The sequence below is a fragment of the Palaemon carinicauda genome, chromosome 1, assembly GCF_036898095.1.
Source record: "Palaemon carinicauda isolate YSFRI2023 chromosome 1, ASM3689809v2, whole genome shotgun sequence".
Classification (NCBI taxonomy): domain Eukaryota; kingdom Metazoa; phylum Arthropoda; class Malacostraca; order Decapoda; family Palaemonidae; genus Palaemon; species Palaemon carinicauda.
Window position 1 is genome coordinate 274642053 of NC_090725.1, and position 24747 is coordinate 274666799.

Below are 24747 nucleotides of genomic sequence, written 5' to 3' on the forward strand. Positions count from 1 at the left end.
TCCCTTCAGACAGACCTGATGAAGGGTCGTCCAGGCTGTTGATAGCTCTCATGCATGGTCAGTTTCCTTCTGCTCAGCCTCTGTAAACCTTGTACTAGATGACCTAGGAAGAGTGTCGTCCCGCTCGTAATCATACTGGTCACCATCCATCCACGAACTCTCACCCATAGGAGCCCGGGATGGGTCGTAGTCGTCGCTATGGCCTCTAGAGGCATTCCTAAATGAAGCTGCTGGTATGTGGTGCTTATATGCGGGAGTCAGCAGAGCTGGTAACCGTCAGACAAACTGTTCTCACCAACTTAGAAAACCAGGACATGTCCTTACTGAAGGCAGGGAGGGAGGATGGAAGCTCAATTGCAGGTTCACGAGCCGTAGACCACCTGTGAGGTGTCAGTGGTCTAATCATCTGTGGAGGAGAGAGTGCTTATATATGAAAGATTTATTTTAATGTGGTTATTGTTCTTAAACTTTTGTATTTCCTTTCTACTGGACTATTTTCCCTGTTGGAGCCCTTGGGGTTAAAGTCTCGCTCTGAGGCTTGACAAAGAGGTTCGTAAAGGGTTCCTTTCAGTGAACGTAGGACTTTCACCACATTCCAAGGAGGTGATTTGACTTCTGACTGAGGGCATGTGCGCTCAAAATTTCCTATGAGTAGACAATTCCGTCAAGGAGGAAATGTTAACACTATTCAACTTGAATACAAGGCTCAAGGCCGAGCAATAGCCTTTATACGCTGAAACTGAAAGTTTTTCCTCCCTGAGGTACACTAAAAACTCTATTATCATTGAAATAGTGGCACTGAGAGGAGCGATACCCCATCCACAACACCAACCATAAAAGACGAACCACTTTGACCGATATGCAAAGGTATCCTGCCATTCTCCTTACAACTGATCTTGAAAAGCCTTCTTTTTGATTAGTTGCTGGATAACCTCCAGGCATGAAGCCAAAGTGATGGTATCGCTTGATGGAATATCTTGACGTTTGATTATCTGAGTAGATTGGGAAGTGTGGGGAGCTCTCTCGGTGCCTCAGTAAGGAGATGTTAAAGGTCGGGAAACCATTCTGCATACTGCCACAGTGGAGCTATAAGAGTCATCGACAGATCGTGAGATGCCCTGACTTTGTTTTAGAGCCTCCTTACTACGGAGAAGGGGAGGAACATCCATCCTGACGTCGGGTGTTCAAAGGCTTTTTGCCAAAATACCTGTGGATCCGATACTGGGGAGCAGTACTCCGTAGGTTTTTGGTAGAGGAATGCTGCAAACTCGTTGTTGTAAGTGAATCTCAAAAAGTCAAAACATTGTTGGCTTTCTGTTGTTTCAAGGACCATTGGGAGCCTACTATCCAAGTCCTCTGGCTCAGATTGTCCGCCAGCACGTTGTTCTTGACTGGTATAAACCGGACTGCAAGGGCTACCAAGTTGTCTTTTGTTCACCTGAGGATTTCTACAGCACAGCTAGTTGGCAAAGGGGGCTGTGAAAAAGTACCTCCTTGTTTTTCTGTGTAACACTACTGTCTTGTTGTCGTTCCTCAACACTACGGAGTGCCTGAAAGGAGCCGATGGAAGTGTTTGAGGGCGAGAAAGGCTGCCTTGATTTCTAGGAATTTCATGTGGCATTCTTGCTCGGATTCGGACCAGTCTGGAAACCGTGAGGTGCAACAGGTGAGCCCATTCTCAACCCCCCCTTCTTTTGAAGATTTTGTAGAGCAACAAATCTGGATGAGGAGAGAGGTCTACTTCCACGAGTAGGTTGATGTCTGAGACCCACCATCTCGGGTCTCTCTTCTGCTCTTGACCTACCAGTACCAGAGTACTTGGTGGATGCAAGTGCTGAGACCAAAAGGTCTGATGTGGAGACGACCATTGAGAATTAGCTTCTCTAGAAAACTTGAAGTGCCCAACAGTTTTTGCCATTGGTGTGCTGGCAATTTGTCTCTAGAGAGGAAGATCTGGGCTGTCACTTTGTCTCTCTATTCATTCCTTGGACAGAAAGATCTTGCCTAGTTTTGTCCTGATTCTCATTCCTAGCTATACTGAGCCTTGACATGGTTGAAAGTGAGATTTCTTGTAATTTACCCCGATCCCCATATTTCAGCAAAATGCGAGAAGTCTAGGTATCAAAGCAGATGAATGTCATAGTCTAGGTATCAAAGCAGATGAATGTCATTCTTGTGTGTGCACTAGGGTGACTACCCTTGTGAACACCTGAGGTGCTGTGGACAGGCTGAACGACAGCACTTTGAATTGGTATAACTTTCCTCCTGACATGAATCTTAGGTACTTTCTCGAGGATGGATAAATAGGGATCTAGAAGTATGCGTCTTTGAGATCTTTTGATATCATGAAGTCTTGAGGTCTGACAGCCTGTCTGACCATACGAGCCGTCTCCATCTTGAACGGGATCTGACGTACAAACCCATTCAATGTTGAGAGGTTGATGACTGGTCTCCAGCTCCCAGAAGCCTTTTCGACCATAAATAAGCGACTGTAGAAGCCTGGAGAATCTAGCTGGGCCTCTTGGAGAATGTCCTTCTCTAACATAGTCTGGACTCCAGGCCGTAGGGCCTATTCCTTCTCAGATCCCCTTGCATAGGAATCCAACAAAGTTGTATGTAGGGTCAAGAGGAGAGAGAGTGTTCGTGAAAGGGACGATGTATCCCTCTCGCGATACAGACATTGATCAATGTTCGGCTCCATGGAACATCCACTTCTGCCACTCACATTTCAGTTATCCCCTACTGGTGGACTAGTTGGGGGTGGGCCCTTCCTAGTGGGAACATCCTTGCCTGTTTTTTCTACCTACTTTGTCCCTTCTGGTGCCCCTATGTTGAAAATGTTGTCTAGGTGCTTGCTGAGTGGATTGCTTCTCATGGAATTTCTTCTTCTTCAACCCTTGACTGTCAATTGTAGAAGATCTCTGCGGTGGAGGTACCGTCAAGTGGGAGCATGAGGTGATTGTTCTATGATGAAGGAAGTCTTACTCGCCTTTCTCCATGTCAGAGACAGCCCTGATGTCCTCCACATGGAACAGGGGCTGTTACGCAGTCTCATTGCTTCTCTCTTTGGGACCTGGCTCTGGAATCTTGAGACCATCGCATCGTGCTGTCTCCAGACCCAATTAACCTACTGGTTAACAACATTCTCTGTTAAGAACTCAAAGAGTTTTGGCTCCCAAGAAGATGATTGCTAGTAGGGATTCCTTCATCTGTAGGATGGAGAGATCTTTGTTTGTAATGAAGAAGCCTACAGTCTCAAACCGGAACTCCAATCATGAAGCGGCTTACAAGGAACATCTATGTTGGCAGCGTCATTTGCAGAGAACTGTACTAGTAGAGTTACCAGTCGAGCCAAAGAAGAGTTGTAAGTTAGAGGTAGAATGCTGGGTCTAGCGGTAGAGGAAACAGAAGTCATGGTGGAGCAAGTAACCAAGAGGAGTCAACCGAACTAAGAGATCGGGATGTTGCTATCACTTGGCCGTAAGGTCTCTTTCTTTCCAGCTTTAACCCCCATTGACCAAGGTAAGGCTATTTTAGTCTTGGTGGCCCTCGGCGTATCGTAGAAGAGGTCTAGGACCGTATCCTTTTCCTCCAACAGGATCTGATCTGGCTCCCCTATATTATTCACCTTTCTGATGCAGGTAAGAACTTGCAGAAAGAGGCAATCTGCATCCTTCTGCTTCAGGAGTGATATCTTAAGGCTGGCGGACGCCGGAAGTGCTCCGTCGGAGTGTTCTGACCCGTGGTCGAATAGTTCCTCCTCCAAGCTGGCATCCATAGCAGCCCAAGGAAGGTCTAGGTCGTCAACTTCCTTTTGCCTAAGGACTGAGCCCTCAGAAGGAGACCACTATGCTCTGGTCTTACGGAGGCAGACGAAGCCGACGGATGTTCCCCTCCAGATTGATGTTCATCTGTTGAATGCCAATTCTTGGGTAAGGTTTTTGTGTTTCCTTTCCCTTGGGCAGATGTTAAGGCATTTGAGAAGGGAAGAACTCTCCTTTCCCACCCCCTTAGGTCTTGCTCCTTTGGAGGGGACAGAAAAGGGAACCTCTGTCACCTTAGATGAGGGTTCTGGACAGCTCAATTCTATAGGCGAAATCCTATAGTTGTCTGTGAGGGTAACCTCTCTCGGAGATCTCGAACCCCTACTCAAGCGCAAAAGTAAGGTATCTCCCGGAGGGGAAGTGATTGCCCTCTTCTGTTTAGGGGAAGTAGAATAAGAGTGTCATTGAGAAGAGATCAAGCTAACAGAGAATGACAGGGAGGTTTCTTCCCTTCCGAGCCTAACCTCAAAGCGGAACGATCCCTCTTTACCTTCTTTCCTCGCTTACTAAATCTCTTCCACTGGCAGGGCGAGCATCTCCTTGTGTGAAGTGTAGGGAGCCTACACTCCACACAAGGAGATTCTTGCATGCATATGTGACCTATACATACAGGACAGAGACCATGAGGGTCCGTCTCCTTGGGTATAAAGGTACCGCACCAGCACCCTTCAATACCAGGACAAACTCGCATGCTGGATCTCATGGGCAGTCAAACCTGAAAAGGGAAAATTTTTCCAATTTAGGCAGGTTCTTAAAATAAATGGATATATATTTTAGGGTTAGTGGAGGAGTCAGACACATCTACACTCCACCGAGACTAAATAAAAAAGTGACGGTGTTTACTAGTCCTAGTGTGAGTGTGGTGGCGGGCTAACCCCGCTACTTCCTCTCCCGCTAACCAGTGAAGGATAGTTACAACTCGCAAAATTTAACAGGTGGTTTCAGTTAGCTCCAAAATAATACTCCTATGTAAAGAGCGTAAGGATTGTATTTAGTGCTGGAATAAATATAAATTATACAGTATATTATAAGCCAAACATCCCTACTAATATCAATCCAGTTAACCTACTTAAAAAGATGCGCCGAGTTTTGTGTCGTCTTTCAGGGTTCTGTGGGTCCAACACAACTGCCATTTCATCTAAGTCATCCAAGATATCCCAAAACTGCTGTAGACTTGACAACTGTTCCTTGAATGCAGCAAAAATTGAATGAAGACCCTCAACCTGTAAAAAGCACAGAATTATTTCATTTTGAACAGGTCTTTCCTTATAATTTATATAGGACTTAATGAATTTCCATAATGTGTTAGCTAAGATTATATTTTTAAAGTGTGTCATATAAAAAATAAAACCAGATAGATTTTTCACAAAAACAAAATGGAGATTTTCCACAAAAGTAAATCTTAATTAAATAAAGTTAGTTTTTCTTTTATATTCATTTCATAATTGAATCCACTTATCTAAATTAATTGGTGTTTTCAACAAAATAATTTATCAAAACAGAAAATACTGCCATAAATTCTCTTTTATATATTTAAACAATGCATGACATCAACATTAGAAGAGGTTAAAAATAATTTAACATTTGTCATACCAATGGTGAAGGCCGATTTCTTATCAAGACTAAGTCATTCACATGTGCAAAGTAATAATTTACAAACTTTCTATACCCATTTTTTACCTTCCTTGCAGTCCAACCCATCTCACATTTAACTTATTGGTGCAACTGCAGAGCTTTTTCCTACTTTCTTCTCTGTACTAAATGGTCTCCCAGGGTTATATGGGCCAAAGATTTTAGTGGTAAGATTAAATCAAACCATTATATTTATATACTGAATAAGATTAAATAAAATCAAAATATTAATATAGCCTCACCAATAGCTAAAGAAAATGACACCTCAATACCTCTGTCCACTGTTGTAAAACTATTAAAACCTCTTAAGGTAATTAGAAACCTTAGCATAATTTTATCATTATCATTATTATTACAGCAAAATAAGTACTCTTAATAATAATATTTACCAACAATAAGTTATTTCAGTCCCAGTAATACCGAACAAAACTGACCATTGCTACGGGTAAACAACCTGAATGGGGATTCTGTCATCTGGTAACAAAAAAAAAGTAAAATTGTACATAATACTCACACTGTTCCAAGAAAATATGAATTCCCTGGGTAAGTTTGCTTCTACAACTGGTTCCTCTTCAGGGTACCCGGGGGGTATACCGACCTTGATGTTGTGAAGACGCCCCTTGACATCCCTGGAAAAAAAAAGGATTAATTCAGCGAAATACTTTAAATAAGATTAAGCAGATACGAAAAAAATATGAAAACCTAGAGTTAGTATTTTCTTCCTGAATGTCTTCTACCCAAAAATATTAAGAGTAATAAGAGATAAGCAAAATAACAAATTTGTAAGTAATTTATATTTTTCCTAGTATGCAAACCTGGAGTTATTTATAGGGGTATACTTTCGGCGTAGCTGAAAGACGAGCCATGATAATTTTAGTGAGGGATAACTACTCCATACGCTAGTTAGCAGGTGGGGTGCGTGGTAGACTGGCTACCCCGCTCACTCGCTCCTCTTGGCTGAGTAACCACTTTGCTTTATGGCAGGACTTCTCGGGGGACAGGGTGGCGGGCCAATTTGTATAAATAGCTCCAGGTTTTTATACTAGGGAAAATACAAATTTATTATTTGTTACGGCGTAAATACAAACCCTCAGCTATTTATTGGGGTGACTTACTCTTAGGAGGAAGGAAGTCCTCACCAACTGGCTTTGGTCATGACCCGGGGTCCTCTCTATTTCGGTCTGTGATTGATAGTAGAAAGAACCCTACCCTTGCTAAAATCAAGTGCCGATATGAGGTAATGCACTGATAGCAGCCTATAGAATCTTGTGAGTGAGTGGAACTAACAATGTGGCTTGTCTTTAACATAGGAACTCTAGTACAAAACCTATTGTTCTTAAGACTTACCCAATACCCTCCTTCAAAAAGATATTAGGGACGTAACAAAGTATTATTCTATACTTGGGAGGCACAAGGTGAGGTCAGCTACGCTGAGGCTTGCAGAGCTGTTTTCCCCAGAGGGGAGAAGGTGAAAGTAAGAAAGGAGCCAGTCATTCTTACTCATTCCCCCCAGACTAACCCGGGTAACCTCAGCCCTCAACCCTCTGCTACTTTTCTATCAAGGAGCCTGAAGTGTTTAGACCATTTGTTGTGCGACCACCACAGGACCGACGGAAAAGGTCTCCATGTGCCTGTGGGTTACGTCTTTGCAGGTAGTGGGCCATGAAGGTTGATTGACGCTTCAACATACCCACTTGCAGTATCTGCGCCACAGACTAGTTTCTTGAACGCCAGGGACGTAGCAACGTCATTGATGTTACAGGGTCTTGGTCTTAGGATGGAGGAGGGTCTAGATTGAGAGCAACCTCAATAGCCTTCCAATCCCAGAGGGGAAGGAAATCCTTGTGATCCTCCTCTTGACCTTCCCCGTTCTGGTCAACAGTTTCAACACACGGGGGCGAGCTGGTGTCGTTCTTTTAAGGTAACACCACAGAGTCCTCACTGGATAAAACCCCAGTTGAGGGGTCTTTGGTTACTGAACGAAGACTATCCAGAATGGGGTGCACCTAGGGTACAGCACACTCACATTTTGAGTCTTAGCAATCAACTTGGGGACGGCGCTGAGGATTACTTCTCCCTGTCTCCTAGAGTAGGAGACATCAGAAGATGGATCATACAACACACTTAACTCTCTTGGTTAAAGCCCAAGTGAGTAGAAAGGGCCATCTTCCATGTAAGGAAGCAATCTAATGCCTGGCATAAAGGTTCGTAGGGAGGGGCCTTCAGGGACTGAAGGACCCGAATCGCGTTCCCAGGAGGAGGTTGAGATTCGACGGGGGACAAGTTATCTCAAACTTTGTATAAGTAAAGGCATCGATGGGAGAAATCCCCTTCCACGACATCAGTCACAAAGGACCAAACACTTTGCCTGGAAGACCAATGCTGAAAAGTGTCTGAGGGGCCTAGAAATCTTTTCCGCAACTCGTTGCGAAAGGCCTCTCTGAGAGAGGAGGTGTAGGACTGTCCCAGGCGCGAAGTCTTAGTAAAGATGACAATTTCGTAGATATTTGTATTTATTCTAACTATACAAACCTTAGCTACTTAATAGGGGTATTACTGCGTAGCTGAAATGACGAGCCATTAATTTTTAACAAGGGTTAACTACCCACACCGCTAGTTAGCGGGGGGTTGGGATGGTTGCTTGCTACCGCTCCCCCTTACACACCTGTGATTGAGCTCACTTTGCTTGGAAGTAGGACTTCAAGGGGATAGGGCTGGCGGGCAAGTTTGGTTAAATAGCTAAGGTTTGTATAGTTAGGAAAAATACAAATTATCTACGAATTTGTCATTTGTTCCGTAACTGGAATACAAACCACGCTATTTAATAGGGGTAACTCGCCCATTAGGAATCCCGGCCAATCTGGCTTTTTGGCTTTACCCGGGGGCTCCTTATCCAAGTGTGATAGCACTCAAGGAATAAGGAGTCCCTGCGCCTCGCTAAAACTTTGCTATGCAAGGTTCACTGCCCACGCAAGCTGTGTGTGAAGGTATGTAGAAATGTGACTCGTCCTAGAAAGTTATTCCGAGTACTTTAGATGGAAAAACTGTTCACTAGGACTTTCCCAATAACACCTCGTCAGGGTATGGGGACGCAACAGTATTAATCTTAATACTAGGTACACAAAGGAGCATGGTGCAGTGGTTTGAGGTTAGCTATGCAGAGAACCCAGGATGCTGCTTTCCCCAAGATGGGAGAATGAAGAAAGAAATAAGGGCCAGTCAAACCTTTTCTTTCATGCAGACTAAAACCAGGTAACAATGCCCTCAACCTTCTGCTACTTGTCCAATAAGGAGCTTGAGGTTTTAAACCAGCTGTTGTGCAGCCACCACAGGACCAATAGAAAACATATCGAGTCTCCTGTGGGTCATGTCTTGCAGGTAGTGGGATGTGAAGGTGTTTTGAGTTTCCACACCCCAGCTTGAAGAACCTGCATAACTGAGTATTTTTTTTGAAGGCCAGGGACGTAGCTATGCCCCTGACATGTGCTCTGGGGCGACGTGACGGAGGAGGGTCTGGAATCGGTGCAAGGTCAATGACCCTGCGAATCCATGCTGAGATGGTGTTCTTGGCGACCCCCCTCTTGGTCCTTCCTGTGATGACGAATAGTACTGGCACACGAGGACGGGCTGCAGCTGTTCTCTTGAGGTACAGCCTCAAACTCCTTACTGGGCATATTAAGAGATGGTCTAGGTCATCTGTTACAGTACGGAGACTAGAAATCCGGAAGGAGTCGAATCAAGGATCCGCTACTCCCGGGTTCTGAGTCTTAGCAATAAACTCAGGGACGAAGCTGAATGTTACCTCTCCCCATCCCCTTGAAAGGGCGATGTCGTATGAGAGACCATGAAGTTCGGCGACTCGCTTGGCCGAGGCCAAAGCTAACAGGAACACCGTCTTCCAAGTCAGGTGGCGATCTGTTGCCTGGTGTAATGGTTCATAGGGAGGTCTCTTAAGAGACCTGAGAACTCAAACCACGTTCCATGGGGGAGGTCTCACTTCTGACTGGGGGCAGGTAAGTTCATAACTCCGTATGAGTAGAGAAAGTTCTAGCGATGAAGAAATGTTCATTCCTTTCAGTCTGGAGGCGAGGCTTAAGGCTGAGCGATAGCCTTTCACTGCTGAGACTGATAGGTGCATTTCTTCACGCAAATACACGAGGAACTCCGTTATTGGTGGAATAGTGGCATCGAGTGGAGAGATACCCCTTCCACGACACCAACCAAAGAAAACTCGCCACTTTGCCTGGTAGACTGCTGCTGATGATTTTCGCAGATGTCCAGACATCCTGATCGCAACTTGTTACGAAAATCCTCTCTCAGAGAGGAGATGCTGGATAGTCTCCAGGTGTGAAGTCGTAGCGCAGCTACAGCTTTGTGGAAGATGTTGGCATGTGGTTGTTTGAGTAGATTGTGTCGTGGAGGGAGTTCTCTTGGAGGCTCCGTTAGGAGTTGCAGAAGGTCCAGGAACCAATCTGCGTGATAACATAGCGGAGCTATGAGGTTCATTCAAAGATTGACCAATGTTCTGGTCTTGTTGAGTACCCTCCTCATCAGACAGAACGGGGGAAAGGCGGAAACGTCGATGCTGTCCCACCGTTGTTGGAAAGCATCTAGCCAGAGAGCCTTGGGGTCTAGGACTGGGGAACAGTACAGCGGGAGCCTGAAATTCAGGGCCGTTGCGAAGAGGTCCACAGTCGGAAAACCCCACAAAGTCAGGACTTTGTTGCCTACTAGATGATCCAAAGACCACTCGGTACTCACTATCTGAGATGCTCTGCTCAGGTTGTCGGCGAGCACATTCCTTTTGCCCGGACTGAAGCGTGCCGATAGTGGTATTGAGTGGATTTCGACCAATCTTGGTATCTCTACTGCCAGATGGGATATTTGCTGCAAAAAAGTACCTCCTTGTTTGTTGATGTAGGCCAATACTATGGTGTTGTTGCCCATCACCACCACAGTGACTTGCCAGGAACTGTTTGAACTGTTGAAGGGCCAGAAAGATGGCCTTCATCTCTAGGAGATTTATGTGGAGGTAGTTTTCCGACTCTAACCAGAGGCCTGAGGTCGTATGGTGCAGCACGTGGGCTCTCCACCCTTTTTTTTGAAGCGTCTGAAAACAGCATCAAATCCGGGGGGAGGACGAGAAGGTCCACTCCCTTCGTAGATTCTCGTCTGTCACCCACCACTGGAGGTCTGTCAGTTCCTCAGGTCCCATGGGGATCTGGATGTCCGGGGAGTCGTGTGCTTAATTCTACCAGGACTTGAGTCGCCACTGGAGGGATCTCATCCTGAGGCAACCATTCGGAACTAGACAGGCCAGCGATGAAAGGTGACTGAGGAGACGTAACCACGATTGGGCTGGAAGTTCTTCTCGTATGAGAAATGGTCTTGCAACCTTTCTTAGCCTTGTTATCCTGTCGTCTGATGGGAAGGCTTGTGGAGATAGGTGTCTATGATCATGCCTCAGTATACCAGTCTCTGAGTAGGAAGCATAAAAGACTTCTCGAGATTTACCATGATCCCCAGATCCTGGCAAAGTCTCAGAAGTTTGTCTCAGTGTTGAAGAAGGGTTGACACCGAGTCTGCTAGGATTAGCTAGTCGTCCAGATAACGGAGGAGACGGATGCCAATCCTGTGTGCCCAAGATGACACAAGGGTAAACACTCTGGTGAAGACTTGTGGTGCTGTGGAAAGACCGAAGCACAGCACCTTGAGCTGGTACTTTCTGTTGTCTAGGCTGAATCTTAAGTACTTCCTTGAAGATGGATGGACTGGGATCTGGAAGTACGTGTCCTTTAGGTTCAGTGTACACATGAAGTCTTGCGTTCTTACTGCTAGTCTGACCGTGTCTGCCGTCTCCATGCTGAACGGAGTTTGTTTGACAAACTTGTTCAGGCCTGAGAGGTCGATGACTGGTCTCCAGCCTCTGGACGCCTTTCTTACAAAAAAGAGTCGACTGAAGAAGCCTGAGGATCCATCGAGGACCTCTTGGAGACCGCCCTTCTTCAACAGGGTCTGAACTTCTGCCCGAAGGGCTTGCCCCCTTGCCGATCCCATGGCAAGGGAGTTCAATGACACAGGATTCCTGGTCAGGGTAGGTAGAGATGTTACGAATGGGACGCGATATCCTACACGGATCACGGAGATTGTCCAGGAATCGGCCCCGAGTTGCTTCCACCTGTCTGAGCAACTTTGTAGGCATCACCCCACTGGTAGAGACGCAGGGGGAATGCCTATCCTAGTGTTGGCGGCCTTGGCGGTTCCCTCTAGGATTTTTTCCTCCCCTGGAGGACTTTTTGCCTTTCCTGTCCTTGACAAGAAAGGGCTTAGACACCACAGTCTTCGCTGCTGTTTTCGTCATCGTTGCGGTCTTGGTTAGACGGGACTGCATCCAAAGGGCTTAAATGTTAAAGCCCTATGGAGGAGGGAGTCTTGATGAGACTTCCTCAACCTCTCAGCAGATTGTTCCACATTCTTAGGCTCAAACAGATGGGACCCTCTAGGGAGGAATGTCTGAGCCTGTTTATCTCGATGCAAGGACCTTCTGGTGGAACCTCTCAGACACTGCATTCCGACGTTTCAAGATGGTGTTTGCCCACAAGTTTGAGACTTGGTGGGCAAGAAACTCGATCGTGCGAGTACCTGAGAGTAGGAAGGTTTCCATAGCTTTCATGGTAAGTTCCTTGGAGAAATCCTCGGATCGTATCAGGACACCTAAGGTCCCTATCCAGATGTCTAGCCACGAAGTAGCTTGCATAGCATACTTCGTGACCTTTTCCTGATTAAGGACCTCGGTTGCCGAGAACGAGACCTGCCAGTTGGAGAGTCTCTCAAGAGGGACCTCCCTGGTTAGCTCTTCCAGAGAGTGGTGAAGAGGAGGAGTTGAACTGGGTTCCTCCAGGATCTCCAAGTACCTCCTCTGCTGTACGCGAGGAGGTGGGAGGAACTTGTTCATGGCACCGGCAAGGTTGGAGGAGCCAAACTCTGAGAGCTGTTGGGAGATCTTATCCAAGGTACTCTTCACCCCTTGAGACCAGGGCAGGGCTGCACTGGTCTTTGAGGGTTTCTGAGTACCATGCACTGGTCTTTGAGGGTTTCTGAGTACCAAAGACGCGGTCTAAGACCGTGTCTTTGTCCTCTCGAGGGGGTACGTCTGCGTCCGAAAAACCCATTGAGAACCTTCATTAGAGTCAGAACCTGCCAGAATGCATGCTCTGACTCTTGCTGGTCTCCTCCTGCTGTAAGACTTGCAGCGAAGTCTCCTTCTATCCCCCAAAAGCTCTTCTTGGGGTGAGTCGCGGACATTCCCTGAGTGGCTGGCTGTCTCCATTCTATCCCTAGTGGCGGACTTTGGTATGGTTTTGGAGTCTTTGGATTCCTTCCGAGGAAGGAGGTAAGACTCCAACATCGATGACCTGTGTGGCATGGCCCTCCTGGTCTCAAATTGCGGGGGAACTCTCCATGTGAAGAGAGGTTTCCTCCATTGGTGCGATGGAAGTGAGTCTCTCCTCACGCAGTTCCCTTGGTGACGGGAGGTCTTCGTCCGACAGGGATGGAGAGTCTCTCTTAGAAACAGGAGGAACTTGTCTCGATGATCTGCATGGAGTCAGCTTCGCCCAAGGGGAAGTGACCACGTCAGAAACTCCTCTTTTCCTCTTCAAAAGGGTAGAGGAAGCCATGGTTCCGTGCATTAGGTCTAGAGCTATAGGTCGCTCTGATGAGCGATCAGACAGGAAAGGCTTGAAAGCCTGTGTTACGGCTCTGACTAAGGCATTGAACCAGGGCTGCGGGCTGACAGATGCACTGTCAGACAGATCCCCTGAAGTGAAAGGGACCAAAGGTTCCCTACGAGGAGTCACTGTAATAGGTGGGTCTGCCTTAGAAGGCAGTTTAGGGATCCTGAACCCCTCTGCTTGAATGTTTTCCTTCTCCCGCACTGCACGCTGGTATGCGTTTGCGGGAAGGGGAATGAGGCAATGGTGACCTTGCCGGATGACGCATCTGTGCTCTTGCCTGTTGGTGCGCGTGCTCAAGTGCGGGAGAATATTGGTGCTCGCGCGTGGGAGAATATTGGTGATTGCACGCGGGAGAATATTGGTGCTCGCGCGCACACGCAGGAGAGATTTGGTGTGCGCGCGGGAGAGTGTTGGCGCGTGTCCGTAGGAGAGAGTTGGCGCGCAGGCACATGGTGATGCATCTCTGTGCGCGCGCGGGAAATAGTTGGCACGCAGGTGAGCGCGAATAGCCAGGAGAGTGCTGGTGAAAGTTGGCGCGCAGGTGAGGGCGGCAACGAGGTTGTCGTCTCACCTACCGACTTGTGCGCTAAAAAATGATGGCGCGCAGGTAATCGTTGGTGCACTGGATGGCACGAGGGGGAGCGCTGGTGCGCGGTCGATGAAGGGCGCGCAAGAGCGCTGGCGCGTAGGAGAGTATTGGCGCGCAGGAGAGTGCTGGCGTGCAGGAGAGTGCTGGCGCGTAGGCGAGTGTTGGCGCGCAGGTGGGCGCTGGCGCGTAGATCGTGGGTGCATGGGCGCAGGAGAGCGCAAGCGTGCTGTGGTGTGCTTGGCGTGTGGGCTACCCTGGGCGTGGGCGTGTGGCGCACAGGAGAGCGCTGACATGTAGGCGAACGTTGGCGCGCAAGCGCGTGAGGCTGCTGCCATCTGTGAGGTCGAGCAGGTTGAGGGGCGAGCCGAAGCGCTGTAGAGTGGGGACCTGCTGGTGAACGCTGAAGGTTTGGGCGCGAGGGTGCGTGGCCCGCAGGGCGAGTGTGATGGCGCGCAGCTGCGCTTTGGTGGAGCTACAGTGGGCTCTACCGTGACAGGAATGGTGATGGAAGGTCAGCAGGTCTGGAGGATGGATGGTCGACGTGTCCTTTGTAAGGACGATCATCCACTGAAGGAGACCGCGAACAATCTGCAGAGAGGTCCAGGACCAAAGTCACAAGACTGGTTGCAGGTGCAGTGATGGTTTATGTATGAAGGTCTGACAGAGGGGGCTCCTCTGCGGGGGACTGCAATGATGACGTTGAACCAAAGAGGCACCTTTTCACCGCTGGTGAAGGGAGAACTCTAAGGCGAAGAGGAAGGCGAGCCTTCCGACGGATGTGCCCTCTGGGGGCCATTGGATCAGCAAGCTGACCGTCAGCAGTCCTCCGAAGAGGAGGCTCTATAAGTGAACTCCCCCGAGGGGAAGAAACACTTGCAGGAGAGACCGACGTTGAACTTAGTTTTCCCCTCAGAGGATGGTCAGGAATGGGGGAAACTAAGTTGGCAGCTACAGCTGTAGAGTCTGGAGTGGCAGAGGAGATGGATGACGCCGCATGAGACACCTCTGACACAACAACGTCGACAAGGGTCAGAGGATCTACCTCCAACGGCTACAGTGATTGTTTGACAGAAGCCCGGGGGTAAAGGTGGGGCTGCTTTGCTAGGGGAAGCAACATTATCTCTCGAGACCCGAAGTTGGTCAATAATAACTTGGTCTACACTACTACTCGACGGTCTCTTAAAGACCGAACGAGTAGGAGCTTCGGAGGAGGGTTGGGCGATGGAAGGAGAAATATCCCGATTGGACTTCTTCCGCTGTCGCGCAAACCTCTCCCACTGGGAGGAAGACCACTACCTGCACCCACTACACTTGTTAACACTTATCACACCGTTGACCTCTGCAGGAAGGACAAAGGGCGTGAGGTTCAGTCTCGACCGCTGACATATATGTTCCACAAGGGCGGCCGGAGAGTCCAGGGCAGGTGCGCATGGTCAGAGAAGTCAACTTCATACACACGCAGTACTAAGAGAAAAAGAGAAAACAAAATGGCGTTAATGGCTGCCAATATTCAGCGAGGATAACGAGCGGTAACGTCCGTTCACCATCTGAGCCAAAAGCAAAGTGAGCTCAATCACAGGTGGGTGAGGGGGGAGCGGTAGAAAGTTACCCTCCCTAACCCCGGCAATCTAGCGGTGTGGGTAGTTAACCCTTGTTAAAAATTAATGGCTCGTCATTTCAGCTACGCCGAAAGTAATATAACAAATTTGGAAATAATTTGTATTTTTCCTAACATACAAACCTGGAGCTATTTATAATAGGGTATACTTTCGGCACAGCTGAAAGACGAGCCATGATAATTTAAGTGAAGGATAACTACCCCATTCGCTAGTTAGCGGGTGGGGGGTGGGGTAGACTGGCTACCCCGCTCACTCACACCTCTCGGCTGAGTAACCATTTTGCTTTATGGCAGGACTTATCGGGGGACAGGGTGGCGGGCCAATTTGTATAAATAGCTCCAGGTTTGTATGTTAGGAAAAATACAAATTATTTCCAAATTTGTTATTTGTTCCGACACAGATACAAACCTTCGCTATTTATAATAGGGTGACTTACTTTTAGGAGGGAGGAAGTCCTCACCAACTGGCCTTGGTCATGACCCGGGGTCCTCTCCATTTCGATCTGTGATCGATAGTAGAAGGGACCCTACCCTCTCTAAAATCAAGTGTAGATATGAGGTAATGCACTGATAGCGGCCTGCAGAAGCTTGTGTGTGAGTGGAACTAACAGTGTGGCTTGTCTTTAACATAGCAACTCGAGTACAGAACCTATTGTTCTTAAAGACTTACCCAATACCCTCCCTCTAAAAGGTATTGGGGACATAAAGTATTCTTCTATACTTAGGAGGCACAAGGGAAACTGGTCTTACCTTCACCAAGGTGAGGTCAGCTATGCTGAGGCTTGCAGAGCTGTTTTCCCCAGAGGGGAGAAGGTGAAAGGAAGAAAGGAGCCAGGCATTCTTACTCATTCACCCCAGACTAATCCGGGTAGCCTCAATCCTCAACCCTCTGCTACTTGTCCATCAAGGATCCTGAGGTGTTTAGACCATTTGTTGTGTGACCACCACAGGACCAATGGAAAATGTCTCCATGTTCTTGTGAGTTACGTCTTTGCAGGTAGTGGGCCGTGAAGGTCGATTGACGCTTCCACATGCCCACTTAAAGTATCTGCACCACAGAGTAGTTTCTTGAACGCCAGGGACGTAGCAACGCCAGTGATGTTACAAGCTCTGGGTCTTAGGATGGAGGAGAGTCTAGATTAAGAGTAACCTCAATTGCCTTCCGAACCCAGAGGGGAAGGAAATCCTTGAGGTCCTCCTCTTGACCTTCCCCGTGCTGGTCAACAGTACCGACACACGGGGGCGAGCTGGTATCGTTCTTTTAAGGTAACCCCCACAGACTCCTCACTGGGTAAAACCACAGTTGATGGGTTTCCGGTTACCGAACGAAGACTCATTATTCGAAATGGGCTGCACCTAGGGTACAGCACACTCGGATTTGAGTCTTGGCAATTCACTCAGGGACGCCACTGAGGATTACTTACTTCTCCCCGTCTCCTAGGGTAGGAGACATCAAAGGTTGGATCATACAACACACTAACTCTCTTGGTCAAAAGCCCAAGTGAGTAGAAAGAGCGTCTTCCGTGTAAGGAAGCGATCTGCTGCTGGGCCTAAGGTTCGTAGAGAGGGGTCTTCAGAGACTGAAGGACCCAAACCGCGTTCCCAGGAGGAGGTTGAGATCCGACGGGGGACAAGTTATCTCAAACTTGCATAAGTAAAGGCATTGATGGGAGAGAATCCCCTTCCACGACATCAGTCACAAAGGACCGAACACTTCGCCTGGAAGACTGACGCCGAAAAGTGTCTGATGTGTCTAGACATCTTTTCCGCTTCCCAGGCGAGAAGTCAAAGCAAAGCTACAGCTTAGGAAAGCGTTAGCATGTGACTGCTTGGAAGCAGGATCATGGAGGAAGATCGTGCCGAGGAGGAAGATCGTGCCGTGGAGGAAGATCCCTCGGAACTCCGTCAGGAGCTATAGAAGGTCCAGGAACCATTCTGCGGGTTGCCATAGAGAAGCTATTGGAGCTCCGTCAGGGGCTGCAGAAGGTCTGGGAACCATTCTGCGGGATGCCATAGCAAAGCTATTGGAGTCGTTGATAAGATCCTGCTTATCCTGACTTGGCTGAGGACTTTTTCACCAGACTGAATGGGGGGAAAAAACAAGGCACACCTCTAGGACGCCCCATCGATCTTGGAATACATCTTGTTTGAGGGCCTGGGGAACGGTCGAGTGGGAGCCTGAAGATCAGGGCCGCTGCGAGCATAACCACAGTCGGGGACCCCACAAAGTTAAGACTTTGTTGGATACAAGATGATTCCAAGACAATAGGAGCCCACTATCCGGGTGGTTTAGCAAGCACATTCCTATTCCAGGAATGACGCGAGCAGATGGGGCCAACTAGTTATCCTCTGTCCATCTGAGGCTTTGTACTGCTAGATGGTCCTCTAAGAGAGGTGAATGCTGGTACCTTTCTGAATCGGGCCAACAGACGAGGATAGAATGGTATGACCTATGCCCCCCCCCCCCCCCCCCCTTTCTTTTAATGCATTCTAGAGAGCATCAGGTTCAGAGGGAAGACGAGAAGACAGGCCTCTTTGCAGAAGCTCTCGTCTGCCACCCATCATCCGCGGATTGTCCAGCAGTGGGGGGGGGGAGTGCATAGCAATAAACACACCTCGAGATGATGTCGAGACGTGTAACTAATTGCACGTTCTTGCAACGAAGGGGAACAGCCTGTCCTCCCTCCAACTGCCACTAATCCAGTATGGTTGGCCAGATAAGACCGATACCAAACGGTAAACCAGTTAATCAGTAAAGCTTATGTTATAATAGCGAATCTCCATAGAGATTGCTTTCCAGACAAGAGACTGTACGGTAATCACCGAACGCATCCAACCAAACCCAAGAGGGGATTGAGACATATCTTCAATCTATTGTTGGGTGGGTAAAGAGCATAGGTCTACTACGGAGTAGTAGCACCGAACTGTGCGCATGACAAGCATACATGCGTAGTTTGACTTAAAAGTCGTGTCCAGAACTCAGTTGGAGAACGTTGGAAACATTCGTAACGGAGGTTTCCCGTTCTTAGGACAAAAAAAAGTTTGTACTTCTCCGTCTCCGATCAGTAAACTAGCATTTATATTAGATGTTCCCTACTAGGGAACAGATATGCTTATGAGAAGTTTCCAGCCACAGCCTTTGTAGGAGACTAAAACTTCCGATCAGGGGAAAGGAAAATATGCCTATAAGGAGCCAGAACGTAAATGCCGTATGTCTAGTTACAGGAAAGTAGCCAAGTAATGTAATGAATAACCTGGTTTCAGTAAAGGATATAAATATACAACTTAATAGAATGGAGTTCTAATTGGAAGATGTATATAGCCTTTATTGGCAGAAAGATCGCTTGCACGCATATATGTACTTGTCCATTTGCGCTAGCGCATGCGTATTCTCTTCCTCCAGGAAACGTTTGCAACGAATCCTGTTGCTGGAATAATGTATATGCGACGAATCGCAACATTATTGCTGAAAGAATTTTGATCGTTGACTAACTGTAATATTTTCTTGAATGAGAGCGAACATGTTCTCAAACAAAATATACAGTTATAGAGGCAATCATTTCCCCTTTGGTTTACCCTCCTCTTTATGTGAGGGGCTAGCCAGTGTTCATTACACAGAAACGGATGTCAGTTTACCTGTGGGTGGGGTTTGAAACCTTCGTAACGTAATGAAAAAATGCCCACGCTGTTGCTATCGTTCTTTAACGTTAGCTAACAATGTTCCTGCAGGACTAATTGTTCAAAACAATAACCCTGTAAGGATAGAATAAAAAGTCTCGGAAGACTATTGTGTAAAAAAGCAAGTCCTTATACCCACGGTACAATGACGGGGGAGGCTGCCTCCATCAAACAGTACAACAGAGTTTAAGACAATAACCTCGCGGTTTTGTCTTGGCTAGAGTGCATGCTCCTGGTATTTTAACACCCATTGAAGTCTTGTTAAAACTTCTCAGGAACGAGTCTCCCGAAAAAGGGTGAAGTCTCATATGTGGGGGTTTGCTTCAAGAAGGCCAGACATAATTGCCATCGACCGATTACCTAAAGGGGTTGCCATCGAACGCTTTCTCAATAGTGAGAAAACTACTGTCTAAATCAGGCAAGGCCTGTCAGGGGAAATGAACTGCAATGTAAAGAATTTTTCATTCCCTGCTCATTTCCATCTGATAACCAAACCACTTGAAGTGTGAAGGTGGAGGAAAGATGACGGTGGTTCGTTCGAAAACGAAAGGATCGGTGCTGGCGAAACCAGACTAGATGATATAGTAATCAGCTGGGAGTGTAGAGTGACGTATTAAGTCACACCTTTGGAAGACCCATACCGTAAGGGGGGGGGGGGTCGACCACAGAGTTTTCAGAAAACTCTGGATCATGGAAACAGAGATTCAGATGAGAACCTAGGGGTTCAGAATCTATTTGTGAATTCCTTTCTCACGACCTAAAGGGATGTTGTGCCGAGAACCCGCAGGAACTCTGTCACTGATTCCTGATGGAATTTTCAGGAATCGTGTTACGTGACCAGGGCCCAAAGGAACTGTGTCGTGGTTACCTGTAGAGATTCGTAAACCCTTGGGCAGCAGGCATCCCTCTGTCATCAGAGTAAAACTCTTGATGACGATGGGCACGCGCGAATAATTCACGGGACGAGAGTTCGAAAACTCTGTCATGAGAGTAAAACTCTCAAGCACTCGTTAACACTTCGCGCAACGAGAGTCCCAAAAACTCTGTCATAAGAGTTGTTCGCGTACTTCAACTGGTTGCGTGCGCCTCGTTCATGCGCGCCATTATGGTCGTGCGCTCCAATCCGATCGTGTGCGCCAAAATGGTCGTGCGCCCCCGCCAATATGGTCGTGCGTGTGCGCCAAAATGGTCATGCACGCGCCAATATGGTCGTGCGCGCCACATCATTCATGAACGCCAATTTGGTCCTACGCGCCAGATTGGACGTGAGCGCCAATTTGGTCATGCACGCCAATCCGGTCGTGCGTGCCAATTTGGTCGTGCACGCCAATTTGGTCATGCACACCAAACCGGTCATGAGCGCCCGATCGTCCGTGCGTGCAAAAGGTTGGACGGGCGCGCCAAATTAGTCCGGTCATGCGCGCAAGAGCTCTCAGTGTGGCGAGAGTACTCACTACTATGTTCACCCGAAGGTTCACGATAGCCTGTGTTGTGCGAGCGCGATTGGTCAACACAACGAGAGCCTGCAAACTCTGTCATATAAGTATGGCTATGGTCACAAGAACCCAAAGGTTCAGCGTGAACTGCGTTGTGAGACCCCGAAGGGTCAGCGCAAACGAGAAACTGAAGTTTCCCTGTCAGTAAACACCGAAGTGTTGGAGTGACTAAAGTTGCGAGAGTCCCAGGGTTCTGCTTAACTAATGTTACGAGACCCCGGAGGATCAGCGTAACGGGAAACCGAAGTTTCCCTGTCACAAAACACCGAAGTGTCAGTGTACGTGAGCCCAAGGGTTCAGCGTAACTAATGTTACGAGACCCCGAAGGGTCAGGGTAACGAGAAACTGAAGTTTCCCTGTCACAAACCACCGAAGTGTCAGTGACAAAAGTTACGAGAGCCCTAGGGTTCAATGTAACAAAAGTTACGAGACCCCGAAGGGTCAGCGTAACGAGAAACCCCAGTTTCCCTGTCACAACACACCGGAGAGTTAGAGTGACTAAAGTTACGAGAGCCCAAGGGTTCAGCGTAACTAATGTTACGAGACCCTGAAGGGTCAGCGCAACGAGAAACCGAAGTTTCCCTATCACAAAACACCGAAGTGTCAGAGTGACTAAAGTTACGAGAGCCCAAGGGTTCTGCATAACTAATGTTACGAGACCCCGAAGGATCAGCGTAACGAGAAACCGAGGTTCGTCTATCACGAGACCCCGAAAGGTCAGCGTAATTGATGGCACAAGTTCCCGAAGGCTCAACGTTACCATCGTTACGAGAGCCCAAAGGTTAAGCGTAACTGAAACCCGAAGGTTTCGAGCGGAGTCCCGAAGGACTCCTACTGTCAAGAGAACCAGCAGGATCAACATGACAAGAGCCCTGAGGCTCAATGATCACGCCAGCCCAAAGGGTGATCGAACGAGACCCCGAAGGATCAAGGAGAACCAGCAGGTTCAAGATAACACCTCTGCATAAGAGGTTTGTTCTCCCGAAGGAGAATGTCGCTTAAGAGAAGGCTCTCGCTCCGCCCCTGGAGAACTATAAGCGTAACGGGGGACCGCCGATGCCCAGAGGCAGTCTTCACTCGAGGACGAGAGGTTTGTTCCCCCGAAAGGGATAACTTGCTTCGGAGAAAGCTCATCCACCGCCCCTGGTGGATCAGCAAGCTCCTACAAGTTATTTCTCGCGAACGAGAGGGAAGTTCTCCCGAAGAAGATCGCCTAAGACAAGCTTTCTCCCAGCTCTATGGGAATAAAGCGTAGGCATAAAATATCTCTCTCGCGAACGAGGGAGAAGTAGAAGTCCTCCCGAAGGAGGACATTGCCAAAGACAAGTTTTCTCCCAGCTCTATGGGAAAAAAGGCGTAGGCTTAATACTCTCTCTCTCGCGAACGAGAGTGAAGTCCTCCCGAAGAAGGACATCGCCTAAAACAAGCTTTCTCCCAGCTCTATGGGGAAAAAAGCGTAGGCGTAAAAAAAATCTCTCGCGAACGAGAGAGAAGTCCTCCCGCAAGAGGACATAGCCTAAGTAAAGCTTTCTCCCAGCTCTATGAGAAAAAAGCATAGGCTTAATCAAAAATCACTTTCTCTCTCTCTCTCTCTCTCTCTCTCTCTCTCTCTCGCGAGAGAGAGAAGTTCGCCTCAAAGGAGGTTGAAGGTTGACAGCGAATGCTACCTCATAATGTGGGCAGCTCACGAGCTACCACACGTGTTCTACGTCGCTGCTACCTGTGAAAAAAAAGGTTGTTATCAATTACAATTCATGCTCCGTTGCACAAAATACACTATCCGGGGAATAAGTCACCTTCCTTGTAAGATAATTCCTCGAAAGGGAGCTGAACTGTTATAAACTTTAACTCTGTAATGAAACAAACACACGGCAGTGTTGAGAACCTGCCGAATGACAACTCCCTTACGGCAGAGGCAGTTGGATACGATGACAACGGCAATTAAAGTTACACGTATCTAACAACGTATATTTCCATTTATACATATATACACTCATATATATGTAAGAAAAATGAAAACACACATTGGAAACCAAAAATAAAAAGCATCAAGGCAAGTCTTTGCGGGAGAGAAGGGCAGCATGTCCGTCCTCTACTGAGCCAAAAAGTAAAGTGGTTACTCAGCCGAGAGGTGTGAGTGAGCGGGGTAGCCAGTCTACCCCACCCCCACCCGCTAACTAGCGGATGGGGTAGTTATTCCTCACTAAAATTATCATGGCTCGTCTTTCAGATGCGCCGAAAGTATACCCTATTATAAATAGCGAAGGTTTGTATCTGTGTCGGAACAAACCCCTATTAAATAGCGTAGTTTGTATTACAGTTATGGAACAAATCCATTCTTGTCACATCTCATTCTTATGTAGGGGACTTAGTTTAAAAGGTTTGTGACTATGGAAACATGTGAAAGACTGCTACCTTTCTTGCAATGTGACGTAAGTGAAGTCTGGCGAGATTTCACAGACCTTGGACCACCCAATAGCTTCTAAATTTGAAAGGATGGATGTGAAAAAAGACTCCGTGGGTAACGGTACTTCTCTGGAAGCGTCTTGTTTTGAACATGCCAAATTCTGAAACGAAAAAGCCATGAATGTTGTGAAATGTCTGCTGTAAATAGCTAACCCAAAGAAAGATTATAAACAAATGCCAACTCTTAAAAACATAAATAGCATAATAAAATAATAAGCTGGTTTAAAATCACTTCTTATACTGTAATTTTTTTCACATAATTTTTAAGGAGTCATTTTCTTTGATCTTTTTATCAGTTTTACAAGTAACATAAGCACATGAGGTCACTCACGCATATTTCCTGAAACTTCCTCAAATACTCAAGCGCGGTGTAAGATTCTTGTTCAATCTGAAACAAAAAATTTTGCTTATAAGAAGATAAAATTCCATATTCAACAAGTGAAATAAACATATACATAAGAAATATATTGGTGATATGTTTACACTACTAAATGGCCAATACAAATTATATTTTCATAATAAAATAAATTTTTGAACATACTTACCCGCTGGTTATATAAGAATGGCTAAAGTCCCTGACGCTCCGGCAGAACTATTCAAAACTCGCGGCTAACGCAGTTATGCCAGGTGTACACTAGCGCCCTGGTGGACTACAGGTAGAACTACTCCAACTTATTCAGATTTTCCTTGCCCCTTGGTCTCTAGAGGGGAGGAGGGTGGGATTATAACTTATATAACCAGTGGGTAAGTATGTTCAAAAATTTATTTTATTATGAAAATATAATTTTCAAACAAAACTTACCCGCTGTTATATAAGAATGGCTGATTGACACCCTTGGTGGCGGGTCTGAGACAGCAATTTGATTGGAAATTCACTTAATAGTTACACATAACTAATATAAGAGGTTCAAACCTGATAAGGAAGCAGACTGCAACGGTTCTCTGCCTCATTCTGTCCGCTATCCTTAGAAGATCCAGCGGTCCACCCAGGGGGCTGAAGATCTCTAGGAGCTGTCAAACGGTGCTATAACCTATAAAATGACAGGACCTCAACTAATAGCCTTGTTCCGGGCACTCTCAAGGAACAACATGACCACCTGACCAAATCAATAGATTGTGGAAGACTGTCAACCAATCTTCACATACAACCATAAAACAACAAAGTTCCAAGAGAAAAAAAGGGTACTAGGAATTAGGGGAACGTAGTGGTAGATCCTTCACCTACTACTGCATTCGCAGCAATGAATGGACCCAAAGTGTAGCAGTCCTCATAAAGAGTCTGAACATGTTTTAAATAATGGGATGCAAATACAGACTTACTTCTCCAAAAAGTCGCATCCATTATGCTTTGCAGAGAACGATTTTGTTTAAAAGCTACTGAAGTAGCCACTGCTCTTACTTCATGTGCCTTCACCTTGAGCAGTCTAAGATCTGCCTCATCACACTGTGATTGAGCTTCTCTAATTAAAAGCCTTATAAAAAAGGATAGAGCATTCTTTGACATAGGCTGCGAGAGCTTCTTGACTGCACACCAGAGCGCCTCCGTGCTGCCTCTCAAGCTCTTTGTTCTGTCCAAATATATCCTTAAAGCTCTAACAGGACAGAGTACTTTTTCTATCTCATCGCCCACTATGTCATAGATATAAGTAATTTCAAAAGACTTGGGCCCTGGACGAGAAGGGAGTTCATTCTTGGCCAGAAAACCCTG

At 47.1% G+C, this 24747-nt stretch overlaps 1 protein-coding gene across 6 annotated transcripts in view; it reads right to left on the minus strand.

Annotated features, from left to right (window-relative positions):
- The window catches only part of LOC137656536 (E3 ubiquitin-protein ligase FANCL-like), a 102860-nt gene that overhangs the window by 14513 nt on the left and 63600 nt on the right, over window positions 1–24747 (minus strand). For all 6 annotated transcript variants that reach the window (XM_068390737.1, XM_068390715.1, XM_068390730.1 and 3 more), the window contains 4 exons: window positions 23371–23427; window positions 22989–23140; window positions 5971–6085; window positions 4894–5047 (listed from right to left, as the gene is read on the minus strand). In XM_068390737.1, coding sequence (XP_068246838.1) covers window positions 4894–5047; window positions 5971–6085; window positions 22989–23140; window positions 23371–23427 — 478 coding nt within the window. The remainder of the gene's footprint in view (window positions 1–4893; window positions 5048–5970; window positions 6086–22988; window positions 23141–23370; window positions 23428–24747) is intronic.